At 40.0% G+C, this 16,360-nt stretch overlaps 1 protein-coding gene across 2 annotated transcripts in view; it reads left to right on the top strand.

The window, feature by feature from the left end:
• ARL6IP6 (ARF like GTPase 6 interacting protein 6) overlaps positions 1-12,710 on the top strand; it is a 50,121-nt gene extending 37,411 nt beyond the window's left edge. For both annotated transcript variants that reach the window (XM_077447673.1, XM_077447674.1), the window contains exon 5: positions 6,719-12,710. In XM_077447673.1, the coding sequence (XP_077303799.1) occupies positions 6,719-6,812 (94 nt within the window). In that variant the 3' untranslated portion in view covers positions 6,813-12,710. The remainder of the gene's footprint in view (positions 1-6,718) is intronic.
• The last annotated feature ends 3,650 nt before the right edge of the window (positions 12,711-16,360 follow it).

Raw genomic sequence — 16,360 nt, 5'->3', positions numbered from 1 at the left:
TCCCGCCCAAAGGGTAAGTGCTCGATTATCCTCTCAGGTGGCTGTCCTGAAAGACGATTAGGGGAAAAAAACTAAGTTACTTACTGGTAACGTTCTTTCCTGGAGTCTTTCAGGACAGCACCGGTACCCACCCAAATGTATAAAATACTTGAGATTTCCTTACAGGAAATGGGATATAGTTTGACTGTGTGTATCATATGTTCTTGTGTCCAGCAGACTGGAAGTGCTCTTTAAAAAAAACTGAGGAGCCAGCAGGGGAGGAGGAAATTTTAAAGATGGCTGGCACAGTGTTTCCTGCGGAGGGGAGGAGTCAAGGTCTATCAGGTGGCTGTCCTGAAAGACTCCGGGAAAGAACGTTACCAGTAAGTAACTTCGTTTTTCCAACGGGCTCTTCTCGATTATCTTGGCCCCTCCCACACAGAAGCCACTGAAATTCTAAAACTGGACTTTAAAGTGTTAAAGTGGACTTTTATGTTTTGTGTATCCTGATGATGTCTTAAGGTTGAATTCCAGGAATTCAGCTCTTTTTAAAAAAAGTGAAGGCACACAATGAATCAAGTCCAAGGAGGTTCATGACGTCTACTGATCTTAACTTTTATTTACACCTGACAGTTTTATTGCACTCCTGGAAGACTATTGTTGCTGTATTTCCAGCAGCCTGACACCAATGCTTCAGGTCGAAGCATCTTCAACATTAGAATCAGTGCAGCTGCTATTTCTGCCCCTCCTCTACTCCTGCCTAATCACAGAAGCTATTGTATTATGTGAACTTCACAAAATACAAAGGCTTCTCTGAATGGGCAGCAGAGGGGAGGGATGGGCATAGCTGCTCTAAGTGGCTTTCTCTCTTCTCACAGAGTCCTAAACCAGATATAAGTAAGAGATAAGTTCAGTAGATGTCATGCACCTCATTGCACTTAATTCATAGTGTGTCTGCACTTCTTACAAATTGGCAGATTTCCTGGAATTCAGCTTTAAAATGGTCTGTCCTCCCCAACAAGATATACTACTTCTGCCAAGAGGAATGTATTGTGGAGTTCTAACATCAGAATTCTTCAGAGAACCACACCAGCCTTGCATTTCATAGTTGTGAAATTGGGCTGTCTTTGCTCTTTCTGCACAGGTACCCCTGCTACTAGAATCTTCAGCATTCAAAACATACTAGTGTGTTGGATGTCTGTGTCTTACAGCTGTATGCCGTCATTGAATCCCACAGGTACTATTCTGCTAGTATGCCCCTTCAGCTCTTCAGGGACAGACTAATGATGTCGTAGTTGCTAGCTGGAACCACAGCATGCAGGGGGAAGACGCGGGCATCAGACAAACCCAGACAGTCATGTTAAATTAGCAATGCTATATAAATTCTATACCACTAGGCATAAACTTCTTCCTTTTTATTTTTATTTTTTTTATTTTTTTTACGTTTTAAAGTGGCTGAGTTGTTGAGTGTTTGTAATGTCAAAGGATGAATTGCCTGTGTTCATGCAAGGCACCCTTCAAGCACCATCCATAGCTCCCTCTCATGAACGCTGCATGAGGACGTAGCTAATTGTAGCTACTCCACTCTACGTTTTATGTTATTCGCCCAGGCAATGGGGAGAATAAGAGAAACCGAAAATGCTTTATTGGTTCCTCCTGTACTGATTTCCAATAGCTCAAAAAGCAGAAGTAATTACTGAGCCAACTGGATGGTTTAAGAGAATCGTTGGGAGGGAACAGTTGCACCACAAACCTTTAGGCTGTTTATTGGCTTCTGACTATTTAAAATGTTTTATTGAAGGAACACTAAACATAAATTACAAAATGGTTTAGGTAATCAAAGACTTTAAATAACATTCACAGAATTAATCTGTAAAAATGTAGGTCCTCGGAAGAGAGGCTATTTTAAAAGAAAGCAGACTTAAAGGCATAATTGACCTTTTCGCGAAAAACTGCCTATGCAGGTAAGGGGCTCTCATAGATAAAAACAATCTGCAGCTCTGACTAAAGTTGAATAATGCCCTTACTGTAGATGTGAGCCATTTATGTACCTCATGAAGCCTGATTGAAAACTCCTAGAGAACACATCATACAGTCCTGCTTTGTTGCTAGGATGGCGCTAAGACTCGCTTCGCTGTTACGGTTCACATCCGCCATCACAGAAGCGAGCTCTCAAATCTGAGCTCAGATATAAATGGAGATTATATATATATATATATATATATATATATATATATATATATATATATATATATATATATATATATATATATATATATAATTATAGTATCTCACAAAAGTGAGTACACCCCTCACATTTTTAAAATATTTTATTATGTTTTCATGTGACAACACTGAAGCACACTTTGCTACAATGTAAAGTAGTGAGTGTACAGCTTGTATACGGCAACAGTGTAAATTTTCTGTCCCCCTCAAAATAACTCGCCACACAGCCTTTAATGTCTAAACTGCTGGCAACAAAAGTGAATACACCCCTAAGTGAAAATGTCCATATTGGGCCCAATTAGCCATTTTCCCTCCCCAGTGTCATGTGACTCATTAGTGTTGCAAGGTCTCAGGTGTGAATGTAGAGAAGGTGTGTTAATTTTGGTTATTGCTCTCTTTCATACTGGTCACTGAAAGTTCTACTTGGCACCTCATGGCAAAGAACCCTGAGGATCGAAAAAAAAAAAAAGGATTCTTGCTCTACACGAAAGATGGCCTAGGTTATAAGAAGATTGCCAAGACCCTGAAAATGAGCTGCAGCATGGTGGCCAAGACTATACAGTGGTTTAACAGGGCAGGCTCCACTCAGAAAAGGCCTTGCCATGGTTGACCAAAGAAGTTGTGTGCACGTAATCGGCGTCCTATCCAGAGGTTGTCTTTGGGAAATAGATGTATGGGTGCTGCCACCATTGCTGCAGAGGTTGTAGGGGTGTGGGGTGGTCAGCCTGTCAGTGCTCAGACCACACTGCATCAAATTGGTCTGCATGGCTGTCCTCTCAGAAGGAAGCCTCTTCTAAAGATGACGCAGAAGAAAGCCGTAAACAGTTTGCTGAAGACAAGCAGACTAAGGACATGGATTACTGGAACCATATTCTGTGGTCTGATGAGACCAAGATGAACTTATTTGGTTCAGATGGTGTCAAGCGTGTGTGGCTGCAGCCAGGTGATTAGTACAAAGACAAGTGTGTCTTTGTGTTTTGCCTACAGTCAAGCTTGGTGGTGGGAGTATCATGGTCTGGGTCTGCATGAGTGCTGCTGGCACTGGGTAGCTACAGTGAAGGAACCATGAATGCCAACATGTACAGTAACATACTGAGCATGATCCCCTCCCTTCAGAGACTGGGCCGCAGGGCAGTATTCCAACATAAGGACCCCAAACACACCTCTAAGATGACCACTACCTTGCTAAAGCTGAGGGTAAAGGTGGTGGGACTGGCCAAGCATGTTTCCAGACATAAACCCTATTGTGGGGCATCCTCAAACGGAAGGTGGAGGAGCACAAGGTCTCAAACATCCACCAGCTCTGTGATGTCGTCATGGAGGAGTGGAAGAGACTCCAGTGGCAACCTGTGAAGCTCTGGTGAACTCCATGCCCAATAAGGTTAAGGCAGTGCTGGAAAATAATGGTGGCCCCACAAAATATTGACACTTTGGGCCCAATTTGAACATATTCATGTAATACTCACTTTTGTTGCCAGCGGTTTAGACATTATTGGCTGTGTGTTGTTATTTTTAGGGGACAGCTAATTTACACTGTTATACGCTCACTACTTTACATTTGTGTCACTTCTTCAGTGTTGTTACATGAAAACATGTAACAAAAAATGTACAAAAATGTGAGGGGTGTACTCACTTTTGTGAGATACTGTATATATGTGTGTGTGTGTGTGTGTGTGTCATCTATATAATTATACACGCTATATTACCGAAAGTATTGCGACACCTGCCTTTACACGCACATGAACTTTAGTGGCATCACAGTCTTAGTCTGTAGGGTTCAATATTGCGTTGGCCCAGTGCACAAAGCAAGTTCCATAAAGACATGGATGAATGAGACAGCGAGCCAGGCCTTCTCATCCAACATCAGTGCCTGACCTCACAAATGCGTTTCTGGAAGAATGATCAAACATTCCCATAGACACACTCCTAAACCTTGTGGACAGACTTCCCAGAGGAGTTGAAGCTGTTATAGCTACAAAGGGTGGGCCAACTCAATATTGAATCCTAGAGACTAAGACGTTCATGTGCGTGTAAAGGCAGGTGTCCCAAGGCTTTTGTTAATACTTTGTGTGTATACATATTACCCTCCCTTACTCTTTCCAAAATGGGAATAAAAAAGATTTGGTCTTTTTTGGTTTTACTTTTAGGTTCCTGCCATATTATAAAGTTAGTATTTTCTAAATTGCATCTAAGCTCAATTTATTTTTATTTATTTTTTTGTATGAAGTTGTTTCGTAGTGAGTAGTAAGAGATAAGGATTTGCAATCTGGACACATCATAAAAGCTGACCGCTGTGAGGTCGATTAAACATGAGCAGTACATGGAGCACTGTCGGAAGTATTTCAACATTTTATTACAGTGAGCGTTTGTACATACTGTGAGCCATGTGAACTTTTCATTTTAATTTGTTTTTACAATTCATTGTCAAGCAATTAAAAAAGCTCCAGGAGAGAGACAGCCTCTGAGGTTTGGCATCATTAGTTTTTTGGCATATATAAATATATATATTTGTTGGTATATAAATTTAAAAAAGTTACTCCAGTTGTGTGTCCATTAAAAAATCATTAAGGCAAAGCTACCATAGTGAAGTGCCGAAAACAAAGATTCTCCCGCAAAAGTGAAGCCAGTAAAATGCCGTGTGTGTGTTTATTTTTTTTTAATCTTGGCTCCCCCAGAGCTGTTTTTGCAGATTCTGGTTTCCTGAATACCAGAGAATAAACATTATACCTGTAACAGAAAATGCTTATGCTCAGTTAGTTGTTAGAAGCAGCAAACACCCATTATGGGGGGGGGGGGGGGAGAGGTAAGTTTTTTTTTTATTTATTTTATTTTTTTATTATTTTTTTTCCCCCACCAAAATAGTGCAAATTTTGGTAAATGGATTTGGTTGGCATGCCACGCCACATTTCTTTGGATTATTAGCAAAGCTGTCATTGCAAGAAAACTAGCCTAAGGGTACACAAGCTGGGATCACTTAGTATCAATGACTTGCTATAATACAGAGCCGGTATGTCCCAGGAGCCCATGCAACTGCCTATACAAAACCAGCTTCCTGAGAACAAAAGCTACTTCGGTGCTGGTGACTCATCGGGGTAATTTACTAAAACTGGAGAGTGTAAAATCTGATGCAGTTCTGCAAAGAAACCAATCGGCTTCCAGTTTCTTTTGACAAAGCTTAATTGAACAAACTGAAGCTAGAAGCTGATTGGCTACCATGAACAGCTGCACCACATTTTGCATTCTCCCAGTTTTAGTAAATCAACCCCATAGTTTCACTGACGCCAGATAGTACAGGTAGCTCTTTACTTCCAGCACTACGAGAATAAAGAGCAGAAGCTCTCTTTTCTGCCCCCTTTCCCATTAAAAAGTCTTTTTTTTTTTTTTTTTTTTTTTTATTGTTTCACAGAATTTTTTATGTATTCTGTGTATGGACAATGGGATAGGAAGGGAAGATGAATAACAAGATCTCCCTATGCTCATTCACAGAATGCTTTGTACTTTGTGAACAGAATATAAATTTGTGAATGGACAAGGGGAGGGGAAATGGAGGTCAAACAATGGGCTCCTTCATCCCTACAGCACTGCTTGTACTTCCATGCGAAATGGAGTTTGTAGCTATACAGCAAGAATTCAGATCTAAGGTTTCCAACATTAGTTCAGCTTTTACCACTTCCCACCTGCCCACAATGTACTGCAGATGGGTGGATGCTGTAGCAGAGTGACGTACCCATCCGGCACCCACTGTGATTGCACACAGCAGGAGCCTGTCAGCAAATCCCGACCATGGCTGGGGCCTGCTGATCAGCTATGTCCAATCACTGCCCAGAGCCCTGTGCTGACAATCAACACAGAGCTCTATACAGCGAGAACAATCTGTTTCTCATACCTGCAAGGCAGAACGTAACATTTTTTTTTTTTTTGTTAAACTTTTCAGTCTTTTTTTTTTTTTTTTTTTTTATTGTTTATATCGCAAAGTGGTGATCAGATACCACCAAAAAGATTTATTTGTTTGAAAACAAATGATAATTTAGTTTAGCTAATTACTATTACTAGTTAAAGTAGTGTAATGCCAATTAGAAAAAAATGGCCTGGTCATGAACAGAGTAAAATCCTCCAGAGGTCAAGTGGTTACACAAAGCTATTAGGCAGTGTTGAGGGGTTCCCCTCTTGGTACCTACCTCCTAGTTTGAGCTCATTGTTATAGCAGGTTTGCTTTAGCTTTCCACCTAAATTTCTCTTCTTCATGTGGTTTTGTTAGGGAACATTGTTGTAAAGAACCTTAGGATTAAATCATTACTAAATATTCTATATTAATATTGTACATTTTGATATGTTTACTATTGCCATACAAACATGCAGGAATATTTTTTCTAGAAAATGACTTCTGGCAATAAGTTGAAGGGAACACCACTTTATACTATCTCAGGTGTCTGTTGTTTTTTTTGTATAATGTGTTATTGCATATACTAATTGTAGAGCTGTATAATTATTCTGTTTATTCTTTTCTTTACAGGAAATTGACAGGCCATTCTTTCCACGTGGGTTACACCATGGCAATATTAAATGGCGTTGTAGCCGCTCTCACTGTTCTCTGGTGTCTACTCTGAATGTATAGAATGTTCTTCAAGGATCTCCATTTTTCTACTTACATGGAATGTCCCTTTTTTTATTTTTTGGAGCCCATAATTGAACAAGGACCAGGGCACCTGCCACATGACTATAGAGCAGGCACCTTTTCTACAATTACCTTTCACATGCATTAAATCTGTTTCGGTGCACCCAAGAAGTAACCCAACCCCCCCCCCAAACCTTCTTGCCTTTCAATAGTTTATGCCAGAACCAAAGTTGTCTGCTCCCACATTGTATTGTTAAGAAGTAGTAGTGAAACCTAGCTATTGGGGATTTGAACTTGACTCCGAACCAATGAGTCTAAATGCACAGGACCGAGGGTTTCCACAGGGGCATCAAAAATGATTTTGGAGATTTAAAAGATACTTGCAGGCTCCTGTTGGTGCCTGTTCCTTTACATGGCAGGTTCGCATTTTTTTTTTTTCCATTTTGCCATGTAGCGCTGGGAGGTTTTCCTGATAGCTGGGCTTTCTATAATTTTTGGTGCCATGTTTTTTTTTTTTTTTGTTTTTTTGTGCCATAATTGTTTTAATAAGGTAATTTTTATAGTCCTTTTTTTTTATTCTGTTTTTAGACCAGCTGTTTTTTTTTTTTATTTGTGAGCAATTGTCAATTTAATAGAATTAGCAATCCTGTGGGCTTCACCCCTGTTCTTTTGGGGCACAAAAAACAATGTATAAAATAATGCAATCTTTTCGCTCCAGTATTTTTGCTATTCTAAGGAATGTAATACTTCAAGGCAGGGCAGACAAATCCATTTAGTTGGTAAAAAGTAATTTAATTACCTTTCCTTTATCCTTTTATACATGCTTTTAAAAATATATCTACTGCGGCCAATAAGAATAATAAAAAAAAAAAAAAACTACCATGCAGCAGCTGTAGACTTGGGGCTGTCCGCTACTTTCTTTAATATTCCACAGACTGCTTGTGTAAATACAACATTCCATGTGTCCTACAGTTTTTCTATCCACATAACGACCACCTTATAGCAGATTTACTGCTACAGGCATGTGTATATAGATGTGATTCTGCACTTCCGCCCAGTGGGTGTGCGTACACCGCTTTTGCTGTGATTAGTCACAACAGAAGCCGATCAGCAGATGCTAGCCGGTGGATGTCCACCGGCACTCAGTGATCATCGGGAAGAGAGGCTGGAGAGAGCTCCGGTTTTGATAGCAGGGGTGTGATGGATTTTATTTCCCTGATTTTAAATCCATCACATCCCATAGTAAAAGTACACACACAAACACTGGTTAGGCACACATTTAACATTTAGCTGTTTAACTCCTTCCCAGCTAGTGTCATTAGTACAGTGACTGCATATTGTTTTGCCCTGATCACTGTATTCGTGCACCCATGGTGTTAAGCATCAGCATCAGTGTCAGATATTGCAGTCCCACTATAAGTCGCCGATGGCCTCCATTACTAGTATAAAAATGACAGTATATATCCCAGTTTGTAGACGCTATAACTTTTGTGCAAACCAATCGATGTACGCTTATTGCAATTTTTTTTTTTTTTTTACCAAAAATTTGTAGAATACATATTGCCCTAGATTTATGAATACATTATGATTGCTTTTAAAAAAAATTATTTGTTTTTACCTTTTGCTATAAAACATATCCATTAGAAAAAAAATTAAAGCAGAACTCCAAGCTCTTGCAGAAAAAAAAATAAGTCAGCAGCTACAAATACTGTAAGCAAGGTAAAGCTCTGCTTTAAAAGAAAAAAAAAAAAGAGCTTTGCCTTGCTTACAGTATTTGCAGCTGCTGACTTTTATTTTTTTTCTCCAAGAGCTTGGAGCTCTGCTTTAATTTTTTATTTTTTTTCTAATGGATATGTTTTATAGCAAAAGGTAAAACAAATTAATTTTTTTTTTTTCAAAATCGTTGGTCTTTTTTGTTTATAGTGCAAAAAAAAAAAAAAAACTAAAGAAAAATTGCATAGGCGATCAAATACCACAAAAAGAAAGCTCTATTTGTGGGGGAAAAAAATTACAAATGTTATTTGGGTACAACATTGCATGGCAGCGCAATTTGTTGGAGGTCAAGTGGGTTAAACGATGTCTAAAAAGGCATCTTACCTCAATAAGGAGCCAGAGAGCATCTGCTTATATTAATATTAGGGCGTGTAAATTTAGATTTTTATGATTTATCCAGTCGTTAGAGAAATTTACTATTTTGTTTCATTGTTTGCTCTGCCTTGGAAATGCAATATCTGATCTATAAATATCAGATATGCTAATAAGCTAATGTTAGGGGTTCTTGTCTTAGGTTCTCATAATTTTCTCAAATATTGTAGTCATTTTACCAAATAGCATAAAAAATTACTAATGTGTGGCATCTTTAGTGATCTTGCATCTGCTTGCTATTGTCAGTACTACAATGCACCTTGGTCTGCTTAACAGTCGGTGTAGAGGTCAGTAGAATATTATCAGTGAGTCTGTCTAGTCCCTGTGACATTCAGACAATTACTTGGGTGCCACCCAGACATCAGTTTTCAGTATTTGTTAGATTTATTTTTAAGTCAACGTGTCCTGGCATGAACCATGCCTAAAATAGGAAGCAACTTGTGATGCCTGTAAATGTGGTAGTCGTTAGTGTAATGTGTTTACATTATACCCTTTCAACCCCAAGCCCAGATTGTACCCTCTGTCAAATGGCAGAAAATCGGTGTGCGGTGGAGCCTTTGGTGAGGAGGGTTTAAAGCTCCAGAAAGGAACATGGTTGGATTTCAACTAGTTGAAGCCTTTTTCATAGCCTGCCTCTGGGCTCATAGGTTTCACAGGGATGCAAGATTTATTTTAAGACTAATGTAGGTACGAGCAGGCCACACAGGTTAGCTATGATTCAGAAATGTTGTTTTTTTTTAGGCACATCGCATACTAGCACACTTGGAACAAAGTACTCCAGCACTGTGCTGTCACCGCTGATGGGGCTGACCTCTTCCTAGTCTTCCTGGTTCGCTATGTGATTGGCCGGAGCTGCGATGATATCACACCCGTCTATGTGCCCAGGAGCTCTCGGTTCCAGCACAAAGCTCTGAAGGTCTGGCAAGGTATGCCGGGCCTTCAGAGCGCATGCGTCGGTGATGTAACTGGCTGCATCCTGGGTGAATATCTCCTAAACGGTGCATATTTAGAGAATATTTATCTTACCTACAAATAAGCCTTATTATATGCTTACCTGTAGGTAGAAATGACCAGGCGGGGTTTACTATTGCTTTAAAGTGGTTGTAAACCCTTACAACCAACTTTGACCTACAGGTAATCCTAGATTAAGGCTTACCTGTAGGTCCAAGAAATATCTCTTAAACCTACACGGTTTAGGAGATATTTGCCGAAAGACAGGCACCGCTGCCTGCGGCGCACTGCATGGCGGCTCCCGTGCGCATGTGCGGGACTGACGTCATCGCGGCTTCGCCGAATGACAGCGGCGGAGCAGCGAGACCCACCGAGAAGATGGATGCTCCGGACTACAGGGGACAGTGGTGACTTCGCTGGCTCCTGTGTCAGGTAAGTGACACATAATGGACTAGTAGTCCATTATGCTTTACCTTTTGCAGGGAATGAAAGAGGAAGTAAACCCATCAGAGTTTACTTCCTCTTTAAGCTGTGTACACATGGATCAAAATGTGTTTTATTTAGCAGGGACCAACCAAATTTTGATTTGTGTGTAAACCTCACTGTTTAACAGAAGCCGATTGTTGGATCAACCAGGTAAAGCGTGTATGTAAGAGCGCTCTGAATAGCAGGGCCAGGCAGATTATGTCTATATTGAGTAGAGGTATTCAAATGATGAGGTCTTCAAACACTTGGGGCAGCACTCAGAGGGGAGCACTCTCTAGTAAAAGACAAACAGAAGAAAAGGCGCATCCTAAGTGCAGAATTAAAACTTTTTTAATATCCCCAAAAAGGATTAAAAACACTTACCGGATATAAGAAACAAGGTAGCATTTCACATGTTTTTAAGGCAGGTGATCTGGCATCAGGAAGGTCTATAGGTTTTCTGGGGGTGTCGATATGCAACAGCAGAAGATCCCAGGGTGACCAGCAGATGGAAGCCACAAGCTCTGGAAGCACTGGTGGAGCAATCGGTCTGTCAGAGTCAGCATAGAACGTGAATCCCGGAAATGACGTCAGCGGGAGGGGACAACAACCAACGTGGACCGCAAACCGGAAATAGGTCATCAAAATGGGATGCATTTTGGAACTGCTGATTGGTTCCTTCTTCAAGCCAATGACTACGGGTTAGCAGAAGCGTAGCTTTTTATAATCTATGGGTGGGAGTGGAGAAGGAGAATAGTGCAACGTTCTCCCAGGATTACAATATACTGTGTTTTATGAACATAGATGGCTGCACAGTGAAGCGCAGGAAAGCACAATATGTATCCTTTACACAGGGAGGGAAAAAAAGTTGCGGAATTCATGTTCCATGCTGACTGACAGCGTGATTGCTCCACCAGTTCTTCCAGAGTTTGTGGCTGCCATCTGCTGGTCACCCTGGGATCTGCTGCTGCATATCGACACCCCAGGAAACCTAGAACACACTGGGACCTTCCTGATGCCGGGTCACCTGCCTTAAAAACTGGTGAAATGCTCCCTTCATTCTTATGTCCTGTAAGTGTTTTTAATCCTTTTTTGGGGATATTTAAAGTTTTAATTCTGCACTTAGAGGCGCCTTTTTTTCTGTTTGATTGTTAGATCAATGTCTAATGAACGGGACTGCTGGAAAACCTTGTTCAATCAATGCCAATCGGCTGCAGCCCTGATCTGGTATATTCTGACAGTAGAGAGCCCTTCGGGGGGGGGGGGGGGGGGGGGTCTTGCATTCACATTGCTTGAATTCATTCATTATTCAGCCTGCCAGCTGAACGAAAAAATTAAGTGTGTATCCAGCTTTACAGTGGTTTAATGTCTCATTCCTCCTTCATTTATAACTGTCCTTGAGTGAGTATAGGGAGTTTGACGAAAGTAAGTGTAAATGGTTCAGAGGGTAGGTTTTGAAGATTGACACTTTACGCTTTCAGGCTCTTGAAGAGGCTTAAAATACTATGGAATTTTAGATGGGCACTGTTTGTAAACAATATTTATAATTTAACAAAGAAAAAAAAATGATAAGCTTATATATTTTAAAGGGATAGTCCAACTGAATCATCCAGTGCTGTCTAATATCTCTAGGGGATATAGCCACGAGATTCCTAAAAAAAAAAAAGTATGTCAGTTACTTACCTATCTTGTTTCAGTGCCGCTGCCTCACCTGTCTCCTGCAGCCAAGGGTACTCTGGGTTTTACCACGTAAAATAAAATAAATGATCGTTTCATGATCAAAGAAAACTTCACTTTAACTGCAATATTTTTCAGTGTCATTGCTAAAAATTGCACTTGAGAGAATAATGATAACCTTTTAGTAACACTTTATGCCTTTTGTGTTGTGTACTATTGCTTTAGGAATATTTTTTTTTAAAAAGAGTTGTGAATTGATTTAATTTGATTTATGCGTCGCTAAATAGATTCAGTGTGTTTTTTTTTTTTGGGGGTTTTGTTTTATTTTTTTACTTCGCTCCAAGAAGAATGCCTTGTGTAAGATGACACCAATATAAAACTCTAGAAAAACGCTTTGTAAAAATGTATATTTTTGTCACTTTGGCATCTATTGTACAGACTACAATTTTTCCATTTAACTGATGTGGTGTATTTATTTTTTTACATTTTAATATAGAGCATATCTGAGGGGCTTGTGTGAAAGCATTTTTTTTTTTCTTACAAGGAGGCATTTTGAATTTTATTATTAAGGAAACCTAGTTTTTGAAAAAAAAAGGAATAATGCATACTACTATTCTGAAGTTTATAATATAAAATTCTGACTTCTGATGTTCTTGTGTTTTCTGGTGTTTATTATTTAACAAAAACGACTCAAGGCACGCTTCAATATATATATATATATATATTTTTTTTTAAGATTACATTAAAAACACATTATACAAAACGAGAGGGAGAGCAATATAAAAAAACACTATTTTTCCTAAAATCCAGTAAATCCTTATACAGGGCTCAACCCATCAGTCATTGACACATCAGGACAGCTATACAGCATTTAGTAATTAAGATCCTTGATCTAAATAGGCAAGAGTGTGTGGGCTCTCTACCCATCAGTCCCATACTTTATTAAAGGTCCGTGGTTTCTTCCCAAGTTCAAAAGTTAGTTTATATAGCTGAAGACTGGCATTTACTAGACCTGCCTTTTTCAACCAGGGTGTCTCCAGGTCTCTTCAGGGGTGCCTTGGCAAAATGCCTAAAAATTTCCCAAAAAATGATATACAAGCCAGAGGGTTGATCAAGCCTGCCTTTTAGTTACACAAAGCCAAAGTTTTTCATTGTGCCCCATTACTACCTTTCAGCTGCTGATGTCACTAGTTGATGAGGAGGACGCCGGGCCCCTGCCCAGCATTTTATCCCTCCCCTGCTCTTCTCCATCAGCACCGGGATCACATTAGCTGAGTAAGGAAGAGAAACTGATTGAGAAGATGTGCAAAGGTATATTTTGCATTTTTTTTGTTTTCATTTTAGAATGGGGTGCCTCGAGACTGGATAATTTTAAAGGGTGCTGTGACTGAAAAAAGGTTGAGAAACCATGTACTAGACCTTTCCAAACCTCAATTGACGGGGAAGAAGTCCCCTTTCATGTCGATTGAATTGTTTTCTTGGCATAAAAATAAAGGATTTGTAGTAATTTTTTTTTGTTTTTGGAGATCTGCAGCTCATCTATCCCCAGTAAACCATTTTTGGAGGGGTGGCATATTGGGGAAGCCCTCTAAAGCAAAGGATATAAATGAATTAATCTCTGAGCAGAAGGCATATGCAGTACATAAGAACATGTACCAGTTTTGGTGTATTAGGAGGCCTATTTAAATGTATAAGTTATGCTATGCAAAATTTGCTTTCAATGCACAACCCAGTCATACACTTATGTCTATTGCACCAGAATCTTGGCAACCTACTGGCCTACTACTCTAAATAGGGCAGGTATTTTTGACCCTCCTGGAAACTGACTGAAACCTGACTTTTTTTTATTTTTTATTTTTTATTTTTTTAAGTCTTTTCAAAGATATTTTAAGGATGTTTTAAAATGAATTTCTTTAACGTTCATACAGGTAGCGAGGTCAGACATGGTGAATTTTATTATGGCATCCATGTTGTTCATGTTGATAGCCTGCTATACAAGTATGATAGCTAAAACACAACAGCAGCCAGTATTTTCATCTTAACCGGTTCCCTACTGGCTCGCGGCCAGGGGTTATGATTGCCAGTATGGTGATTTGTGTGCAAACACACAAATCCCTGTGCTGTCAGAGGAGAGGAGACATGTCGTTTGTTCCTAGTAAGTAGGAACAGCAAAATGTCTTGTCTCCTCTCCTACTCAGTCCTATCCCCATTCAGTTAGAACACAGTAAGGGAACACACATTTAACCCCTTGATCGCCCCCTAGTGTTAACCCCTTCCCTACCAGTGTCATTTACACAGTAATCAGTGCATTTTTATAGTACTGATTGCTGTATAAATGTCAATGGTCCCAAAAATGTGTCAAGTGTCTGATCTGTCCACCGCAATACCGCTAAAAATCGCAGACCACCGCCATTACTAGTGAAAAATAATAAAAATGCCATCTTTCCCATGGTTTGTACAATAACTTTTGCACAAACCAATCAATATATGCATTTTATTTATTTATTTGTTTTTACCAAAAATTAGTAAAAGAATATATATTGGCCTAAACTGATGAAGAAATTAAAAAAAAAAAAAAAAATAAACTTTTTGGGGGATATTTATTATCGCAAAAAGTAAAAAATATTGTTTTGTTTTTTTTTCAAAATTGTTGCTTTTTTGTGTATAGCGCAAAAAATCAAAACCGTAGCACCAAAAGAAAGCTCTATTTGTGGGGAAAAAAAGGACACAAATTTCATTTGCGCAGTCATGCAATGCTGTACCCAATTACCAGTTAAATCGACGCAGTGCCAAATTTTATAAAGTGCTCTGGCTCTTTATACAGACATGAAGGGTCTTTAGACTTTGGATGTTGCAATAAAGAGAACCTGTCAACAAATAACCATTAAATAGGGGACTTTTTGTTAAAGAGGAGTTCCACGCCCTCCCTCCAAAAATTTAAAATCAACAGCAACAATTATGGTTAGCTATAATAGCTGCTGACGTTTGTTAGGAAACTTACCTTCCTAGGCATCCAGCAGTGTGTTCACCTGAGCCGATTCTCGGGTGCTGGTGCTGCCATCTTTGCTATGGGAAACCTTTGTGGGTTTCCTACTGCGCGAATCGTGCTGTGCATGGGCCAGCTTCAGGGGAAGGGGGAGGGGGCCGAACTCAGCTGGAAGTGGGTACCTGTCAAAACCAGGTAGCGGCTCCCCCCCCCCCCCCCCATTTTGAATGGAGCTCCCCTTTAAGCAAAAAAATAGTTACACACAAACACATAAAATTCCCCCCACCCCCCAATTTTTTTTTTTTAGAAGCACCACCACATATGCGCATGTACGAACGCAAACACACATGTCAGGGGCGCCTACGCTTGAAAACATTGATTGCGATATACATGTTGCATATCGCCGCACACACCAGAGTAAGACCGATATTTCTAGCACCAGACCTCCTCCGTAACACTAAACTAATGACCTATAGGGGGCGTTTGAAGCGTCTCCTATCGATAATAAAGGGCACTGAAGTTTGTCGCCATTTCGCTGGCACACGCATATTTAAGTTTTGACATGTTGGGGTCAGGTTCCAACCTCATCTTTTATATTTTACTAAAAATGTGGGCAATTTATTGCATTTGTTTCCCCTTTACATTCACTCTGCAGTAATATCGTGTGGCAAAAAATGGGAGGTCTATATAATCTTCATCTAAAACATTTTTTTTAAACATGTCTGCAAAAAAAAAAATGCAAAAACCGCTCTGGCAGCAAAAGGGTTAAAACTGATTTAAAAAAAAAAAAACCCTGTGGGGGTCACATGATTCCTGTGGAAAGTGGAGCTCCAGTCTGCAGCCAGATACCCTTGGGGCAGTGATGGCGAACCTTGGCACCCCAGATGTTTTGGAACTACATTTCGCTTGATGCTCAATTACACTGCAGAGTGCATGAGAATCGTGGCAAATGTAGTTCCAAAACAGCTGGGGTGCCAAGGTTCGACATCACTGCCTTAGGAAAATGTAAATATGACAGGAAACATGTGAGTTCCACTTCCATGAGTTGTGGCTAGTGCCTGTTGAATGTTTGTTTGTGACATTAAAGTTCATAAAAAAAAAGTTCAAGTGGAGGCCACATGTTTCCTGCCAAAGGTGGATCTCCTGTCTGCAGCCAGACCCCTTTCGCAATATCGGGCAAGCCAACAGGAAGCTCTACCTTGTCAGCACTTAGGTGACAACCTAGGTAAGTAGGCAACCTTTGAGAGGTGAGATTAAAGCCACGTACACACGATCAAACAATCCGGTGGAAAAGTGCGGCGGGCTCAAGTCCGCCG

Source organism: Lithobates pipiens, unplaced genomic scaffold (assembly GCF_037356315.1).
Source record: "Lithobates pipiens isolate NorthernLeopardFrog02 unplaced genomic scaffold, aLitPip1_a1.2 Scaffold_22, whole genome shotgun sequence".
Classification (NCBI taxonomy): domain Eukaryota; kingdom Metazoa; phylum Chordata; class Amphibia; order Anura; family Ranidae; genus Lithobates; species Lithobates pipiens.
Note: the sequence above shows the minus strand (reverse complement) of the source record. Positions and strands in the feature narration are given on the sequence as shown.